Source organism: Orycteropus afer, unplaced genomic scaffold (genome assembly GCF_000298275.1).
Source record: "Orycteropus afer afer isolate SDZICR_OR568_19922 unplaced genomic scaffold, OryAfe1.0 scaffold00505, whole genome shotgun sequence".
NCBI classification, from domain to species: Eukaryota; Metazoa; Chordata; class Mammalia; order Tubulidentata; family Orycteropodidae; genus Orycteropus; species Orycteropus afer.
Window position 1 is genome coordinate 727,241 of NW_006922092.1, and position 17,064 is coordinate 744,304.

The 17,064-nt window shown below is 41.0% G+C and overlaps 1 protein-coding gene across 1 annotated transcript in view; it reads right to left on the minus strand.

Annotated features, from left to right (window-relative positions):
* MTHFD2L (methylenetetrahydrofolate dehydrogenase (NADP+ dependent) 2 like) overlaps positions 1-17,064 on the minus strand; it is a 266,611-nt gene that overhangs the window by 216,601 nt on the left and 32,946 nt on the right. The window contains exons 3-4 of the mRNA XM_007955481.1: positions 2,950-3,102; positions 625-732 (exon numbers count right to left, since the gene is read on the minus strand). Coding sequence (XP_007953672.1) covers positions 625-732; positions 2,950-3,102 — 261 coding nt within the window. The remainder of the gene's footprint in view (positions 1-624; positions 733-2,949; positions 3,103-17,064) is intronic.

Here is a 17,064-nt window from a genome sequence, read left to right on the forward strand (position 1 = left end):
ATACACACACACACAAAAAAAAGAAAAACCTCACTGCTGTTGAGTCTATTGGACTCATAGCAACCCCTCCTTGGGTTTCCAAGATGGTATCTCTCTTGGAATGTACACATTGGACAGATGTAGATTGTCCAATCTTCCATCCAAGGAGTAACTGGTGGGTTGGAACCACCAGGCTTCTGGTTAGCAGTGAAATTCCTTAGGCACTACATCACCAGAGCTCCCCAAAAGATTATACAACCAACAGAAAAATGTAGGAACAAAGGGGTCACATATTTTCACTAATTCCTTTATTTATTTCCAAGCCTCTTATAATATGAAATGAAGAATAAGAGAACCTTTAATTATATAAAGGAGATCCTAGGTGGTGCATGCTGTTACTAACCAGCATGTTGAAGGTTTGAGTCCACCCAGAGGGACCTTGGAAGAAAGACCTGGTGATCTATTTCCGAAAAAGTCAGCCAAGGAAAATTCTATGGAGCACAGTTCTACTCTGACACCATGGCAACTGGTTTGTTTTGGTTTTTAACTGCATAAAACCACAAAAATACTAAGTCACATTTAAAAAGTCTGTAAGTGATAATTTTAAGAAGTAAAAAAGTAATATGCAGATATAGAATCTCCTACCTCCTGGCCGTTCATGTTCTCCATCAGTGTGTAAAAGCATCGCAATGGGCATCCCTACATTCTTGGATCTTCCAGCCACAAGCACATTTTTCCCAAATGTTTGAATTCCTTAAAATATAGAGTTTGATTTCAGTATGCAATCAACAAGAAGTAAATTAAACATCTGAACAGCTGACAACACAATATTTTAAAACTTCTAATTAAATTTGGATTGTGTGGCCTAGGATATTCCCATATTTATTATTTATAACTATTTCTTTTTAATGCTTCTTGGATTTGTCACTTCCTTTCTGATTATGTTCCCATTAAAAAACCACTGACGTTTTCAACCTGCCATTAAATTTCTTTCAAACACTGAGATGTATGAAGAGTTAGAAGTACAGAAGCTTAAAATATATTAACTACTTATTTTTAAAAATACAATAAAGGAACCCTGGTGGTGCAGTGGTTAAAGTTCTCAGATGCTAACTGAGATGTCAGTGGTTTGAACCCACCAGCCTATTCACAGGAGAAATATCGGCAGTCTGATTCCATAAAGATTACAGTTTTGGAAACCCTATGAGGGCGGTTTTCCTCTGTCCCAAAAGGTTGTTAAAAGTTGGAATCAACTCAAAGGCAATGGGTTTTGAGGAATTAAAGCACAATAATATCAAGTTTAATTGGCAACCAAACTTTAAGCAAATATGGGACAGAAGAAAATGAGAGAGAAATACTCTTCACCAAGTTCATGCCCTTTATTCCAGAGGAGAGAAGCACTAAGCTTATGAATTTAGAAGAGCATGACACATACAACTTAGTGATTTAACACACTTTACCCCCTTCCATTTTCTTTATAAGTGATACAGTTAGAATTAAAGTTTTTCTGAATGCTAACATGCTAAGGGAATGATTCTAGGATCTGCTCACTCTTGGAAATATCCTCTCTTAGTTCCAAACTCACTGCCATAGAATTAGGAAAGAGAAGATACTTGAGAAATGGAAGTGACAGCAAAGAGGCAAGAGAATCATCACCATAAAAGTCAATGTGAGGTCAACTAATGAAAGGGTAAGCATCTCTACACAACTCAAAAGTCCATGAGAACCATGGTTGCAGGGGACATCAAGCTCAATTGGCATAATATACTACAGAAAAACATTGTTCTACATCCTACTTTGGCAAGTAGCGACTAGGGTCTTAAAAGCTTGCAAGTGGCCATCTAAATGCAATGAGATAGGCTTCTTCTTGTCCAGAGCAAAGAAGAATAAAGAAAACCAAAGATGCTTGGAAACAATTAGTCCAAGGGACTGGTAGATCATGTGATCCTCAGCCTATATGACCATGAGAACAGAAGAACTAGATGGTGCCCAGCTACCACTGTCAACCACTTGGAGGGGGATCGGTTCAGGAGATCCTGGATAGAGTGGGAGAGCAATGTGGAGCAAAACTGAAAATCACAAAATAAATTAATAAAGAAAGGTTTGCTGCTTTGATAAAGCCTGGTGAGAGCCCTGGGGCTATGGCCCCTAGCTACCTTTCAGGTCTGGAATTAAATTCAATCCTGTGGCTTCCAGCCAAACAATAGACATGCATATAGAGTGAACATTTACATCAGGAAGATACACTTTTCAGAGTGATCAATCGAGGGAGAACAGAAGGGCAGTGTTTACACAGGGGGGCAGTGTTTGCACAGGGAGACAGCTTAGCGAGGGGTGTGTGGGATAGGAGTGCATGGAAGAGAAGGAAACAGGGAAGAGGTAACTACAGGGAGGAAGTGGAAAGAGAGCTTTTATATTGTGGGGAATGGCAGTCAATGTCATGAAACAAAATGTGTATGAACTGCTGTATGGAAAATGAATTTGCAATGTAAACTTTTAAATCATAATAAAAATTAAAAAAAAAGAAAAAAGAGTCCATGAGAGCACTATTATATTTAGCATAGTTCAGTAGTGACTGCGTATAATGAAAGCTTAGGTCATTCAAGATGGTTCAAATATGTTTAGCATATTTTGTTTGTAAAGGCAAAGAATAAACATAACATACTTTGGAAAGATTTTCATCAAAACACAGCTAAATTTTAGTTTAAAAGTAGAAAAACATACCTGCTATTTGGAAAATTTACTCCCTACAAGAAGCCACTCCCTGAAGATGGCACTACATATTCCTCATTTTATTTTCACCCTGGATTACTCTTTGACATCTATAACTTTATATCTTTCTACAGACTTAAGCTTTATGGCTTATCATTTTATGGTACTCAATAAGGTCAAGAGGGTTCCATCAAGGCAATGTACAAATGCTCAATTTGACATTTAGTATTCAGTCCCTGCAGCCCCCAAGTTACCAACCTGTTCTGTTTATTATTTCCCAAACAGCACTGGCAGTCGCAGGTATGAGAGAATGCTGATCAAGGCACAGTCTTCCAATATTGATAATATGAAATCCATCTACATCTTTTTCAGGAGTAATTCCATTGCATACTGTTCGCTCATCCACATGGTCTGAAAAGCAAATAAAACTGATGTTATTTAAAAATTGTTACTTATTTGGGATCCTGAAAAATGGAACCTGAGGACCTACAGCCAGATCACTTATGCTTTAGCTTTAGGAAAAATATAAAACCATTTCTCTTTCCTTTTTCTTGTCCACATGATAGTGAGCCAATCTTCTCTTGGGTGGTGGTTATAATAACTGCCCTAAGAGTATTACAGAACCAAAAGTGGCCAGTCTAATGAAAGGAAAATATCTATGAAATTTAAAAAAAAAAGAAAAAGAAAGAAAGAAAAATGAGATCTGCAAACAGACAAGTGATATGTCTTTGCCCAAATACGTTTTCACATTTAGAAATTTTAAGTCCACATTTCTCCTATAGAAATCATTCTCTGCCTCATATTTTTTCTGAGGAGTGGCTGGTGGGTTCAAACCACCAACCATTTAGTTATCAGGACAATGATTAAACCACAGAGCCATGTGTGACTCACCCAGTGTGCAAGCACACTGCATTAAAAAATGACTGTCCCTTTAAATCAAGGCGAAGGAAGTTTCAGCCAATCCTCAGCTAATTCATGCACAAATTCCTGAAGTTTTTATGAATATGTATAACCCCCTCTCCTGAAACTTACAAAATCTGTAACCCAATCTCCATTCAGAGATTTGGGTACTGGCCCCTGTCTCCTTGCATTGCCGCTTTGCAATCATAATTTTCTCTCCTCTTAACCACTTGGTGTGTAAACTGTTTTGGCCTGATTACGCACCAGGCTGGGACCCATATTTGGCCCGACTTCAATTTGGCACCTCAGATGGGACCGAGGGTCCCTGACCCTCTGCCCAGAGCACAAGGACCCTCGGACGGTGGAAACAGAATGGACCCCTGACAGACTCTCGTGCCCTTTCAGACACTGCTTTGTCTGAAGGTACGTAACGGGTGCTGAGTCTGTGACTGTGTGTAGCATCTTCAGTCTCTAGGCGCATTTGTTTTCTTGAGAAAAGAGAAAATTATTCTGGGTTTGAAAATGTCTCCTGCATGAGTATAAGATGAATTCTTTAGAGCACAAAAACGGAGCCAAAGTGGGAGGTTGGAAGCCTTGGCTAAGACATCTCTGCAGCCAGAGTGCTGACTGGGAGGTTGGAAGCCTTGGCTAAGAAATCTCTGCAGCCAAGGTGTCTCTTAAGAATTTTATACTCTGGTCTGGTCTGGTTCTGGTTTGGTTTTTGTGTGCGTGAGAGATGAAGTTTTAATTGAGATTCTTCCGTAGCACAACTGTTTCTTAGGGATCTTTTACTGGCTCTAGTTTGATTTGTTTGTGTGTGGGTTAGAGAGTGGGTGTGTGGGGCCGGCACAAAAGTTTCAAGTGAGAATGAACACGAGGTGTGATTGGAAAATGAGTAACCAGAATGCAGCCCCCTTGGCTGTATCCTGCAAAACTGGGCTCATTTTGGCTTTGAGCCTATAAAAATGAAAAAAAATTAATATTTTACTGTAACACTGTCTGGCCACAATATCTGCTTGAGTCTGAGGATAGATGGCCAGAGAATGAGAGTCTGAACTATGATATTATTATGCAGTTAGATTTATTTTGCAAAAAAGATCAAAAGTTGGAAGAACTGCTTTACCTGGAGTTGTTCATGGCTCTGTTTCAAAATAAGAGCTTACAGAAACAGTGCAGGGTGATGGTTGTACACCCTAAAGGGAAAGTGGATTTTAAAGGCATCCTTCAGGACTCTGAAGATGCTTATCTTGACTCCATTCCTCCCCCATACCTCCCAGAGTCAAGAGACAACTCACCTATGACTCCACCATCTAAACCTAGGGGAGTTTTAAATTCAGAACCTCCTAAAACTCCAGTGGTATTTTATCCCCCTTTACCTGATAGCACCCTGGATGCCCCTCAGGAAGTGGGTGCCCCTCAGGAAATGGTCTCCCCAGGACACATTCAGAGCAGTGTACAATTTTCCCTGGGGTCTAATCAATTTGCCATGGATTAGGTCTGTCAGGGCAATACCCATTATGGCAGGTTCCAGCTAGTTTAGATTATGAAGGGAATCCTGGAGGTTTAGTTTGGACTCATGTCCCGTTCACCATGGCTGACTTATTAAATTGGAAAAATACAATGCCTACTTATAGGGAGAATCCAAAGTGGATGGAGACTTTAACCATCTCCATATTTTCAGTTTATCATCCCAATTTGGTTGATATTAATATGTTATTAACTACGTTACTCACCCCTGAAGAGCGACGGATGGTATTAGAAAAGGCTAAAGAGGAAGCTGACAGACTTCACAACTTCCAGCCTGACAACCTAGTGAGGGGTCCTAGCCATCAGGTAGTGCCAAGGAACAGATCCAAAATGGGATCCAAATGACACAGGGGACAGAACTAAGTTGGCCCATATGAAAGAATGCATTATTGTAGGGCTTTAGAAGGGGGCCCCAAAGCAGATTAATGGTCACAAAATTCAGGAAGTACAACAAGGTCCCAAGGAAAATCCTTCTGCTTTCCTTGAATGGGTGTATGAGGCCTACTGCCAACATACTGACACTGACCCAGATGACCCCCAGAACACTTGTATTATCAACTTGAATTTATAAGCCAGAGCACCCCCAATACACAGCACAAACACCAAATGTTAGAAGCAGGACTGGGTATGAACACTTTCAACTTGCAGAGGTTGCTTTCAAGGTCTATAATAACTGAGACCAGGAGCAGGAGAGGCAGAAGCAAAGAGACATGAAGCAACAGGCAGCCCTGCTGGCTGCTGCCCTGGGAGGCCTGCCACAAAATCAATCCTACTGGGTAAGTCCCCACAGGCCCCCAATGAATAGAAAGTGACCAAATCAAGTTCCTCCTCGAGGAGGCCGACCAACAAAGTAGGGGCCTCAACAGTGTGCTTACTGCAGTAAGGATGGGCACTGGAAGAGGGAGTGCTCAGAACAAGTTCTCCAAAACCAACCAAAAGGGGCCCAACATATGGTAAGCACAGCTGACAGTGATCAAGAATGATGGGGCCCAGGGGCTCCACTGCAGACTGGGCAAATTCCTATCTCCCATGAGGAGCCCCAGTAGCAATAACTGTGGGAAAACAGCCCATTGAATTTTTACTGGACACAGGGGTAACATATTCAGTCCTAAATATCCCCAAGGCCCCTTTGTCACACAAGACTATGAGCATTACTGGAGTTTCAGGAAAAACTATATGTAAAAAATTTCTTCAATCTCTTGAATGTCAGGTGGGGAGTACTGCTATTAACTCATAGCTTTTTATACATTCCTGAATGCCTTGTCCCTCTGTTGGGACAAGACTTACTAACCAAGTTAAATGCTCAGGTTACTTACCCAGCTGACAAGCTCCAGATGGATGTTAATCCCAATCAGGCATGGGCCCTGTAAGCAGCCCTCCTAGAGTTACCTACTGCTGATCCCGAGACAGTACCTGAAGAAATTTTACAGCGAGTGAACCCAGAAATGTGGGCTACAGGAGTTCTGGGCAGAGCTGTCACTGAAACATCTGTCAAGGTAGGACTGAAACCCAACTCCAAACCCCCCAGTTTCAAACAGTACCCCTGAAGAAGGAGGCTAAGGAGGGAATAAAACCCTGAATTGAGACATACCTGGCACATGGACTAATTTGACCATGCCAGTCACCATATAATACCCTTATACTTCTTGTAAAGAAACCAGGCATGGGAGAATACCAGTTTGTGCAGGACCTAAGAGCAATAAATCAGGTGGCGGAGGATATTCATTCAGTGGTCCCCAATCCATATACTCTGCTCACCACACTATCATGTGACTATACTTGGTTCACAGTTTTAGAATTGAAGGATGCCTTCTTCTACATTCCCCTTGATCTCCAGTCCCAGGAGTTGTTTGCTTTTGAATGGGAAGACCCTAAGACAGGAACTAAGACTCAGTTCTGTTGGGCTGTGATCCCCCAAGGGTTCAAAAATTTCCCATATTCCTTTGGGGAAGCCTTGTGAAGGGACTTGCGGGACCTACATTGCTACAAGGGACAATGCTCAAATACATGGATGATATTTTAATAGCTGCTTGTTGTTGTTGTTATGTGCTGTCGAGTTGGACCTGACTCATAGCAACCCCTCCTTGGGTTTCTGAGGCAGGAACTGTTCAATGAGAAAACTGTAAATGTATTTAATTTCTTAGCAGAAAGAGGATATAAAGTTTCAAAGAAAAAGGCCCAGATCTCTGTTCAAAAGGTGAAATATTTAGGATTTGAACTGTCACGGGGCCAAAGAAACTTGCTGCCAGAACAGTGAGAGGCAATAACTCGAGTTGCAATCCCAACCACTAAATGTCAATTTTGTGGGTTCCTTGGTATGGCAGGATTTTGACGAATTTGGATACCCAACTTTGGGCTTATTGCTAAGCTGCTTTACCAGATAGTTCAAGGAAAAGACTGACCCCTTAGACTGGGCTCCTAAGTGCCAGTGAGCCTCTGAACAAATCAAAGTTAAATTGGGATCTGCACTGGCCTTAGGGCTCCCTGACATCTGAAAACCATTTGAACTATTAATGCATGAGAGATAGAGAGTGGCACTGGGAGTCCTCACTCAAAACCTGGGCCCATGGAAGTGACCTGTAGCCTACTTCTCTAAACAACTTGACCTTGTAGCCTAAGGATAGCCCACTTGCCTGAGAGCTGTGGCTGCAACCTGTGGCTTACTGAGTGAGGCTGAAAAGTTTACTCTGGGTCAACCCACTACCGTCCTAACTCATTACCATGTACTCTCTGTGTTACAGCAAAAGGGAGGACTCTGGTTAACAGCAGGCCGGCTCAGAAAGTATCAGACAACCTTACTTGACAACCCCAATGTCACCCTGAAAGCAGTGTCCACACTTAACCCAGCCACGTTGTTCCCAACCAACTTACCTTGGATAAAGCTTTTACCTCTTTCCCTGTTGCGGGTCTCAGTTGCCCCCAGAAGCAGGCTTAAGTTAAGCCCATATGAAATCTTACATGGGAGACCATTTTCTAGAGTGTGGCACCCCAGTTATGCAGGAAAGGGAGACCTTAAAATTGTTAAGGAATTGGATACTTTAAAACATGTGCAAACTTTGCCTGCAACATTAAAGATTATTAACCAGTTTGCTTTCCAGCAGGTTGTTGTATCTTACAGATATTCCCCTTCATAACTTCTGTCCAGGCAACTGGGTACTGCTAAAGGAGTGGAACGACCAGATTCCCCAGAGCCAGCTCCAGGCCAAATGGACTGGACCTTATGAAGTATTTCTGATAAAACATTCTTCAGCCAAACTGAAGGGAGTCCATCTTTGGATACATCACACCCAACTGAGAATAGCACCAGACTACACTGAAGATCCTCCTCAACCTATAACTAAATTTTATTCTACAGGGAGTAACCTGGTGGGACAGGGAGACTCGAAAGAACCTGACCAACTGAAAATTGAGTGTTCCCAGCAGCCTTCAGTGAAATATACTTGTGAACCCATCGAGGATCTATCAAACCAAACAAACTCATGGCTGTCGAGTCAGATCCAACTCATAGCAACCCCTCCTGGATTTCCGAGGCAGTATCACTACAGAAGTAGATTGCCCAACCTTCTTTTTGAAAAGTGGCTGGTGAGTTTGAACCATCCACCAGCCTTTTAGTTAGCAGTCAAGTGCCTTAGGCACTATGCCACTAGAGCTCCTAAGGTTTTGTTTAAAAGGAAACTTGCTCTAGGTTAAGACATGAATGTAATTTTGATCAGCTCAATGACTGTTTTATCCCTACCCCCTACTGAAGGAGGATGGGAGTCTAACACTCTCATAAAATTCCAACAAACCTATTAAACCACACACCTTGGGCTAATAATTATTGGGTGTGTGCCCACTCTCCTTCATATGGAGGACAGGGCTTACCTATCATACCTGTCCCCTTACATTTAGAATACTGGGCCAGAGATGAAGAGCCAACATAATCAATTCTAACAAAAGTTCCTTTGTGGTAAAATACAATGTATTGAGGTCTCAAACTGTGGCCACTTTATGTATACATTGGACCCATTCTAGGCCAACAGCTTCCATAGGGAAATGGGCATAATACAACCAAACCTGGTCCTTTTATATGCCAGACCATACCTGGGTTAATGAAAATGGTGCCATTATAAAACATGATGCCCTGGTTAAAAATATGTCTAATAGGATAGGAATTACTATGACTGATCAGAGCATTTCTAGGGCTATTTTTCAGTTCCCTCCTATTGCTTTTTCCCTCCACCATTTGGGGCTATACTGGTTACGTAAGTATACTGTCTTTAAAACTTGGCCAGTTAATCACGAGGCACCTACACTCTAGGATGGATCTGGGCAGGGGGAATGCGTTTCCTGCCATTAGAAGGAGTTTTGCATTCTGCCTGTCCTAGCTACCAACACCAGCGTAGCCCACTTGATCTAACTTGGAGTGCTTGGGAAAAGACACAATGAATTGGTAGCATAGTGCCTAGGGCACTTGACTGCTAACCAGAAGGCTGGTGGTTCAAACCCACCAGCCACTCCTCGGAAGGAAGGTTGGGCAATCTACTTCCGTATTGATACTACCTCGGAAACCCAAGGAGGGGTTGCTATGAGTTAGGTCCGACTCGAGGGCACATAACAACATGATGGGCATTAGTAAAAATTATGATAACCTCCATCTTTTATACCAATTTGTTCAGAACGTTTGTTTCCCTAGAGTCAGTAACTAACTCTGATGTAACCTTTGCCCTCCAAACTGAAATAACCTCTATTCAGACTGTTGTGCTTCAGAATTGGGCAACCCTGGATCTTATGTTAGTAGCACATGGAAGGGTTTGTATATACATCAATGACACCTGCTGCTCATTAGTTAATGCATCAGGACAAACAGAATAAGATCAACAGGCTATTCATCACACCATTTGTAAATTGCAACAGGACAGGGAAAATTACAACATAATTTAACCCCCACCTTTGGGATAGACTAGACTTTTCTTGGCTCACCTCTTGGTTACCCAATTTAGGGTAGCTGAGATCCTTATTTGTTATAACACTCCTCTTATTACCATTAACACTCTTTACTAGTTGTATTCAATGTCTACCTAACTGCTTATCTGTCTTCAAGCCCCCAAAATTATAAGGCTAATCTACAGCCACCCATAATCTCTTCTCCCCAGTCTATGGTCAGAAAATTCTGAGAGCTGTCTAAACTACAGGAGACTTACGAACCAAGGATTTCTGAGTTCCACCATCTTTGTCCCCAGTCAGCAGGAAGTAGCTACAATGAGTTGATGTCCTGTTCCCCAAGAATGTGGAACAGTAACCACTCAAAAGGGGACTGAAACTGAGTGGAGTCAAAGTTCACCCTGCATCCCCAGTTGAAGACAGATAAGTAAACATAATGACTCAGTTCCTTAAGAACTGAATAGGATGAAAGCTCAACTACCCCCCCCACACACACACACACACCCTGGTTAAGAAAGATAGGACCTCAGTTGGAGACAAATAAGTAAACATAATAACTCAGTTCCTTAAGAACTGAATGGGGAGAAAGGTCAATTTACACATTCTTTTCATGCTATCCCCCTTGAAACAGGTGATAAGTACATTAATGTGTCTCAGGAGACAACTTGAAAATTAACCTTAGCCCACAGACATGTGCAGTGAAACAAATAGGAAAAAAGTTGCTGGGAACTGACATTCTCCCCTCTGCCTAAGCCCCAATCAGCTGATGACAGGAATCCAGTGTGACTCATCCAGTGTGGAAGCACACTGCATTAAAAAAACACCACTGTCCCTTTATACCAAAGTGAAGGAAGTTTCAGCCAATCCTCAGCTAATTCACGCCCAAATTCCTGAAGTTTTTATGAATATGTATAACCCCCTCTCCTGAAACTTACAAAACCTGTAACCCAATCTCCTTTGTGGAATCAGATTTGGGTACTGGCCCCTGTCTCCTTGCATTGCCACTTTGCAATAAATAATTTTTTTTCCTCTTAATGACTCAGTGTGTAAACTGTTTTGGCCTGATTGCACACCAGGCAGGGATCCATGTTTAGTCCAACTTCAGTTACATGAAACTCTTTTGTGCATTATACAATTGATGTTATTTAGACATAATTTTTAGAAGTATGATCAAAGACTAAGTTCAAATTGCATTCAAGGAGACATGCCTCATGCCTCACGGTCGTCAAGTCAGTCCCAATTCACAGCGACCCCACCTTGGGTTTCCAAGGTGATATCTCTATAGAAATAGATTGCCCAACCTTCCTTCCGAGGAGTGGCTGGTGGGTTTGACCCACCAGACTTCTGGTTAGTAGTCAAATGCCTTTGACACTGCACCACCAGAACTCTAGATTCCCTATATTCCAAAAGTGACTCTATTTTGAGTAGATACAATTTACCATCATTTGACCACCTGGAACTCTGGTGGCATAGTGCTTAAGGCATTTGACTACTAACCAGAAGGCTGGTGGTTCAAACCCACTAGCCACTCCTCAGAAGGAAGACTGGGCAATCTTGTCAGAGATACCACCTCAGAAACCTAAGGAGGGGTCACTGTGAGTCAGAACCAAGTCAACAGCAGAGAGTTTTTTCTTTCCAGACTACCAAACTCCTTGAAATATAAAAGTAATAATTTTAATTATATTCAAACAGAAACAGGATCTTTGTAATGTCTCTCCAGTCAATACTTTTTCACTTTCAGTAATTGCATTCATTCTATGATCTTCTGGCTGAGTAAACCTTCATATGATTTCTCTGGACATAGGAGCGTATTTTGTACCCATTCCAAAGAAAGATGATCCCACAGAACGTGGAAATTATCAAACAATATCATTAATCTCACAACCTAGTAAAATTTTGCTGAAGATTATTCAAAAATGGTTTCAGCAGTACATAGACAGGGAACAGTCAGAACTTCAAGCCAGATTCTGAAGAGAATGTGGAACAAGGTATATCACTGCTGATGTGAGATGGATCCTGGCTGAAAGCAAAGAATACTAGAAAGATTTTTACTTGTGTTTTCACTATGCAAAGGCATTCAATTGTGTGGATCATAACAAATTATGGATAACATTGCAAAGAATGGGAATTCCAGAACACTTATTATGCTCATGAGGAACCTGTGCATAGACCAAGAGGCTGTTGTTCAAACAGAACAAGGGGATATTGCATGGTTTAAAATCAGGAAGGGTGTGCATCAGGCTTGTATCCTTTCTCCATTCTTATTCAATCCATACGCTGAGCAAATAATTCAATAACTTGGACTACATGAAGAAGAACTTGGCATCAGGATTAGAGGAAGACTCATTAATAACATGCAATATGCAGATGACACAACCTTGCTTGCTGAAAGTGAAGATGACTTGAAGTACTTAGTGATGAAGATTAAAGACTACAGTCTGCAGTATGGATTACACCTCAACATAAAAAAAAAAAAAAAATCCTCACAACTGGACCAATAAGCAACATCAAAATAAATGGATAAAAGATTGAAGTTGTCAGGGATTTCATTTTACGTGAATCAACATCAACACCCATGCAGCAGTCAAGAAATCAGACATCATATCTCACTAGGCAAATTTGCTGCAAAAGACTTGTTTAAAGTGCTAAGAAATAAAGATGTCATTCTGAAGACTAAGGTGTCCCTGATCCAAGTCATGGTATTTTCAATCACGTCATATGCAAGTGAAAGCTGGGCAATGAATAAGGAAGACCAAAGAAGAGCTGATGCCTTTGAATTGTGGTTTTGGCAAAGAATACTGAAAATACCATGGACTGCCAAAAGAATGAAGAAATCTGTCCTGGAAGAACTGCAGCTGGAATGCTTCTTGGTAGCAGGAATGTCCAGACCTCCTCTCACCTCCTTTGGTCATGTTGTCAGTGGGACTATTCGCTGGAGAAAGATATGCTTGGTAAAGTAGAGGATCAGTGAAAAAGGGTAAGACTCTCAATGACATAGATTGACACAGCAGCTGCAACAATGGACTCAAGCATAGCAAGGATTGTGAGGATGTTGCAGGACTGGGCAGTGTTTTGCTCTGTTGTTTATAAGTTGGAGCTGACTCAAGGACACCTGATAACAACATCAAAGGAACTATGGTGGTGCTGTGGCTAAAGCACTAGGCTGCTAACCCAAAGGTTGGTGTTTCGAACCCACCAGCCCCTCCACAGGAGAAAGATGAGGCAGCATGCTTCCATAAAGATTCACAGTGTTGGAAATCCTACAGGACAGTACTTGGACAGGAGAAAGACAAAACAAAGGCAGTCATCCAGAATGAGGGAAACCATCAGCATGTACACAGCACAGAAAGTTGAATGGAGTCCACTGACTCAAGGCCATGGAGTTAATATATATGATAAAGGGAATCATCACAAAATCATGATTGCTGGTAGACTGATTCATCACTGTTGCAGGCAGGACTACAGAAGTGGGTAAGTGACCATGATTCAGTACATACATAACTCAACATAGGAAAGGGTTACAGGATTGGTTCTGGGCCTTGACTACCTGGCTAGGTGGTGGTCCAGATATGACTCATGACCATGCAACTGGAGTCTTAGCCGCAAAATGGCTAGAAAACAATACCAGGACCCCAACCTTAATTTAAATTAGGAAAGGACACTCATAGGCAAGTTCCCTAGTTCTTTGTTTGAGCATAACCTACTTTCAACCACACTCTTCCTGAATGCAAACTGCTCCTGCCCAGGTTTGTCCTGGAACTTGTCTATGCATAGCCACAATGCTGAAAGTCAGAAAGAACTCAACTGGCATCTGAACTTTTATGTCAAGATTCAAAATGGAGTTAGGGCTCCCACTGTAACCACAGCCTTCCACAAACCCAAGTACTTTAGAATTAAAGGTCTAATACAATAACAAAACACAACACACTGCAATCGACTCAAACCTAACTCATAGTGTCCCATCCTTGGGTTTCCAAGGTGGTATCACTACAGAAGTAGATTGCCCAACCTTCCTTCCAAGGAGTGGTTGGTGGGTTTGAACTGCCAGACTTCTGGTTAGCAGTTAAATGCCTTAGGCACTATGCCACCAGAGCTCCTAAAGCTCTAATACAGAGGAAGAAATCAGTACATTTCATGCTTTTGACTGACTGCTACTAAAAGTCTCCAGAAGTTTCACCCTGAGGCAACTTGAAAAGAAAAACTGATCATGAGACTCAATAGCATCTACTTTCTCATAATGGTTATAAAGTATTTTTGATTCATACAATACTTTGGCAAACAACTAATGACTTAATATCCTACCCAAATGGATGGGGAAACTGGCATTATTTAGTTTGTTTATTTTTTCACTCTATTTAAGATCATGAGATGTCATTAAACTATGCCAGAATGAAAAAAAAGAATCATGAAATTAAGAATGTAATAGTACAATAGAACAGTTCAGAGAATGCCTTGAGGGACCACACTGTAAAAGAGCTATATATACTGAACTACAATTATATTACTATATAAACTGAATATACAGTTTGTAGTTTATTTATATGAATTGACTTTGGATAATGAACAGAAAAAAATAATGAACAAATTACAGGTTTATTTTCCACCTGCAGATTTTTATAACATCACTATTTAAAAGTACTCCCTTCCACCTCCCTTATAACTTGTTGAATAGGTGGAAGTTCATGAGCATAGCAAGTAAGGTCTTATTTTAGCCTGATTATATCCTTTTCCTATTGTCGCCTCTCCTCTCACAGTGCTCCATCCCTTTTCCAACTATCACCATCACATACCCTTCACTCTTGTCAAACAGGACTGTGTCCCAGTCCACAAACACTTAGTATTAACTTTTGCATTTCCATGCTATTATTCATGATGATTTTTCCATTAATAATGCCCTTCCTCCCCATTTTGTTGTTGTTGTTGTTATGTGCCGTCGAGTCGGCCCCGACTCATAGAGACCCCTCCTTGGGTTTCCGAGGCAGTATCACTACGGAAGCAGGATTGCCCAACCTTCCTTCCGAGGAGTGGCTGGTGGGTTTGAACTGCCAGCCGTCTGGTTAGCAGTCAAGTGTCTTAGCCATTTTAGCAGCTCACATCCTATTCATTTTTTTCCAATACATTGATCAAATGCTACCTGTTCCTTCATCCCAAACTGATACAATACTTTTTCCTCTTCTTTCTCCCCTAGAACTTTTTTTGGAACTACTATAAAAAGAACTTAGCATTCCCTTAGTTGATCATATTAGTTATTTAATCATATCTCTCACTTATCAGTGTCATCCTTTTAGGACACAGACTTTGCCTTATTAAATTGATTTACCCACAGTCTTCTCCATTGTAATCAATAGCAATTCATTCAGCTGTGCTACTTAGGCCATAAAACTTGAAGTCATCCTGAACTCCTTTCTCTCACATTCAACAATGGAAAATCCTTTGGTTCTGCAAAAGAACTATGACAAGAGCTATGTTTTTAAAAGTATTCCTGATCACATCACTTTTCTCTCAAAACCCCATAATGCTCTCCATTTCCTTACAATGGTAAGCAAGACCTACACAATCTGTCTGCACTGCTTTGGAATTCTGTTTCTCTCTCTAACGTCATTACTGGTTACTCTTTCCTATTTTCATTTTATTGACATTACACTGCTCTCCTTGCTGTCCCCCAGACACATCAAGCATGCTCTCACCTTGGCTTAAGCTTTTCTATTTAGACGGCTTTTCAAAAAACAACAACAAAATTCACCTTAGCTAAATCCTTTCCTTTTCAAATCTTTCCTTAAATGTCACATTCTCAGTAAGGACTATTCAGACCACACTATTTAAAATTCTAAGTTCCACTTCCACTTCTGGTAATGGTGAAGTAAGTCATATTGGACCAAACTTCTCATAGGAAATATCTGTAAATTTATTTAGAAAAAAAAAATGGAAACATTGAACAGTACCAAAAGCAGGCAGATTTTGGAAGTTGAGAGGACATTTGGAAGAAAGGAATGGCAGTGGATAAGTTTGAGTATTTTGGAGGCTTTTATAACCATGGACAGCTAGAATTCAGATAGAAATCTGCAGCCTTACTGGCTTAGACCCTTTCAAGATGAATTATTTTCTGCTTTGAATTTTTTGCTGAAATTATGAATTTTTTTTGAGGTAGTATGGATTTTGATGCAATTAGTAGGATACACATGCTTCAAGGTGTCTCTTGTACTAGGGTTGGTGGGTGAGGCCCGTTTCTTCAGATTCACACACAGTTTTACAGGACCCCATGACATGGAAGCACACACTAAAAGTAGGATAGCAGATTCCTACCAACCCCAGGCAGAAAATGTAGGTGAGCACTATATGCCCCACAGATAATGAAAGAATTAAGGATTCAAAGGATAAAGTTTGAGGCTACTACAGCAACTTGAAATTGAGGGGGGATGTCCAAGAAAAGAGTCCCTGGGTAGCACAAAAGATGCTCAGTTACTAATCAAAAGGTTGGTGGTTCAAATCCACTCAGAGGAACCTTGGAAGAAAGACCTAATGATCTACTTCTAAAACAGTCATTGAAAACCCTCTGGAGGAGCACAGTTTCACTCTGATATAGACGGGTTCACCATGAGGTGTAATCTACTCGATGGTAACTGATTTTTTATTTGTTTGATTTGTTTTTCTCTAGGAAAGTAAAAAGTCACAGAAAGGTTGAGAGGCCTAAAACATATATATGAATTCCACCCAAGTCTATGGCTGACCCCTGAATTATACACACAGGAAAAAAAAACATCAAGAAATTCATGTAAGGCTAGAAGAAGTGAACAGAGATTACAACTGAAGCTCACCAAAGGTAAAGTTTGAAGTCTTCAATTTGATAAAGATATTTTCAAAACACCTACACCTTTGCCCCAAACATCAGGAAGAAACTAACAATGTAGACTTCCATCACTTCTATTCAATGCTTTATTGGAAATGCTTCTTGTTGTTGTTGTTATGTGCCGTCGAGTCAGCCCTGACTCATAGCGACCCCTCCTTGGGTTTCTGAGGCAGTAT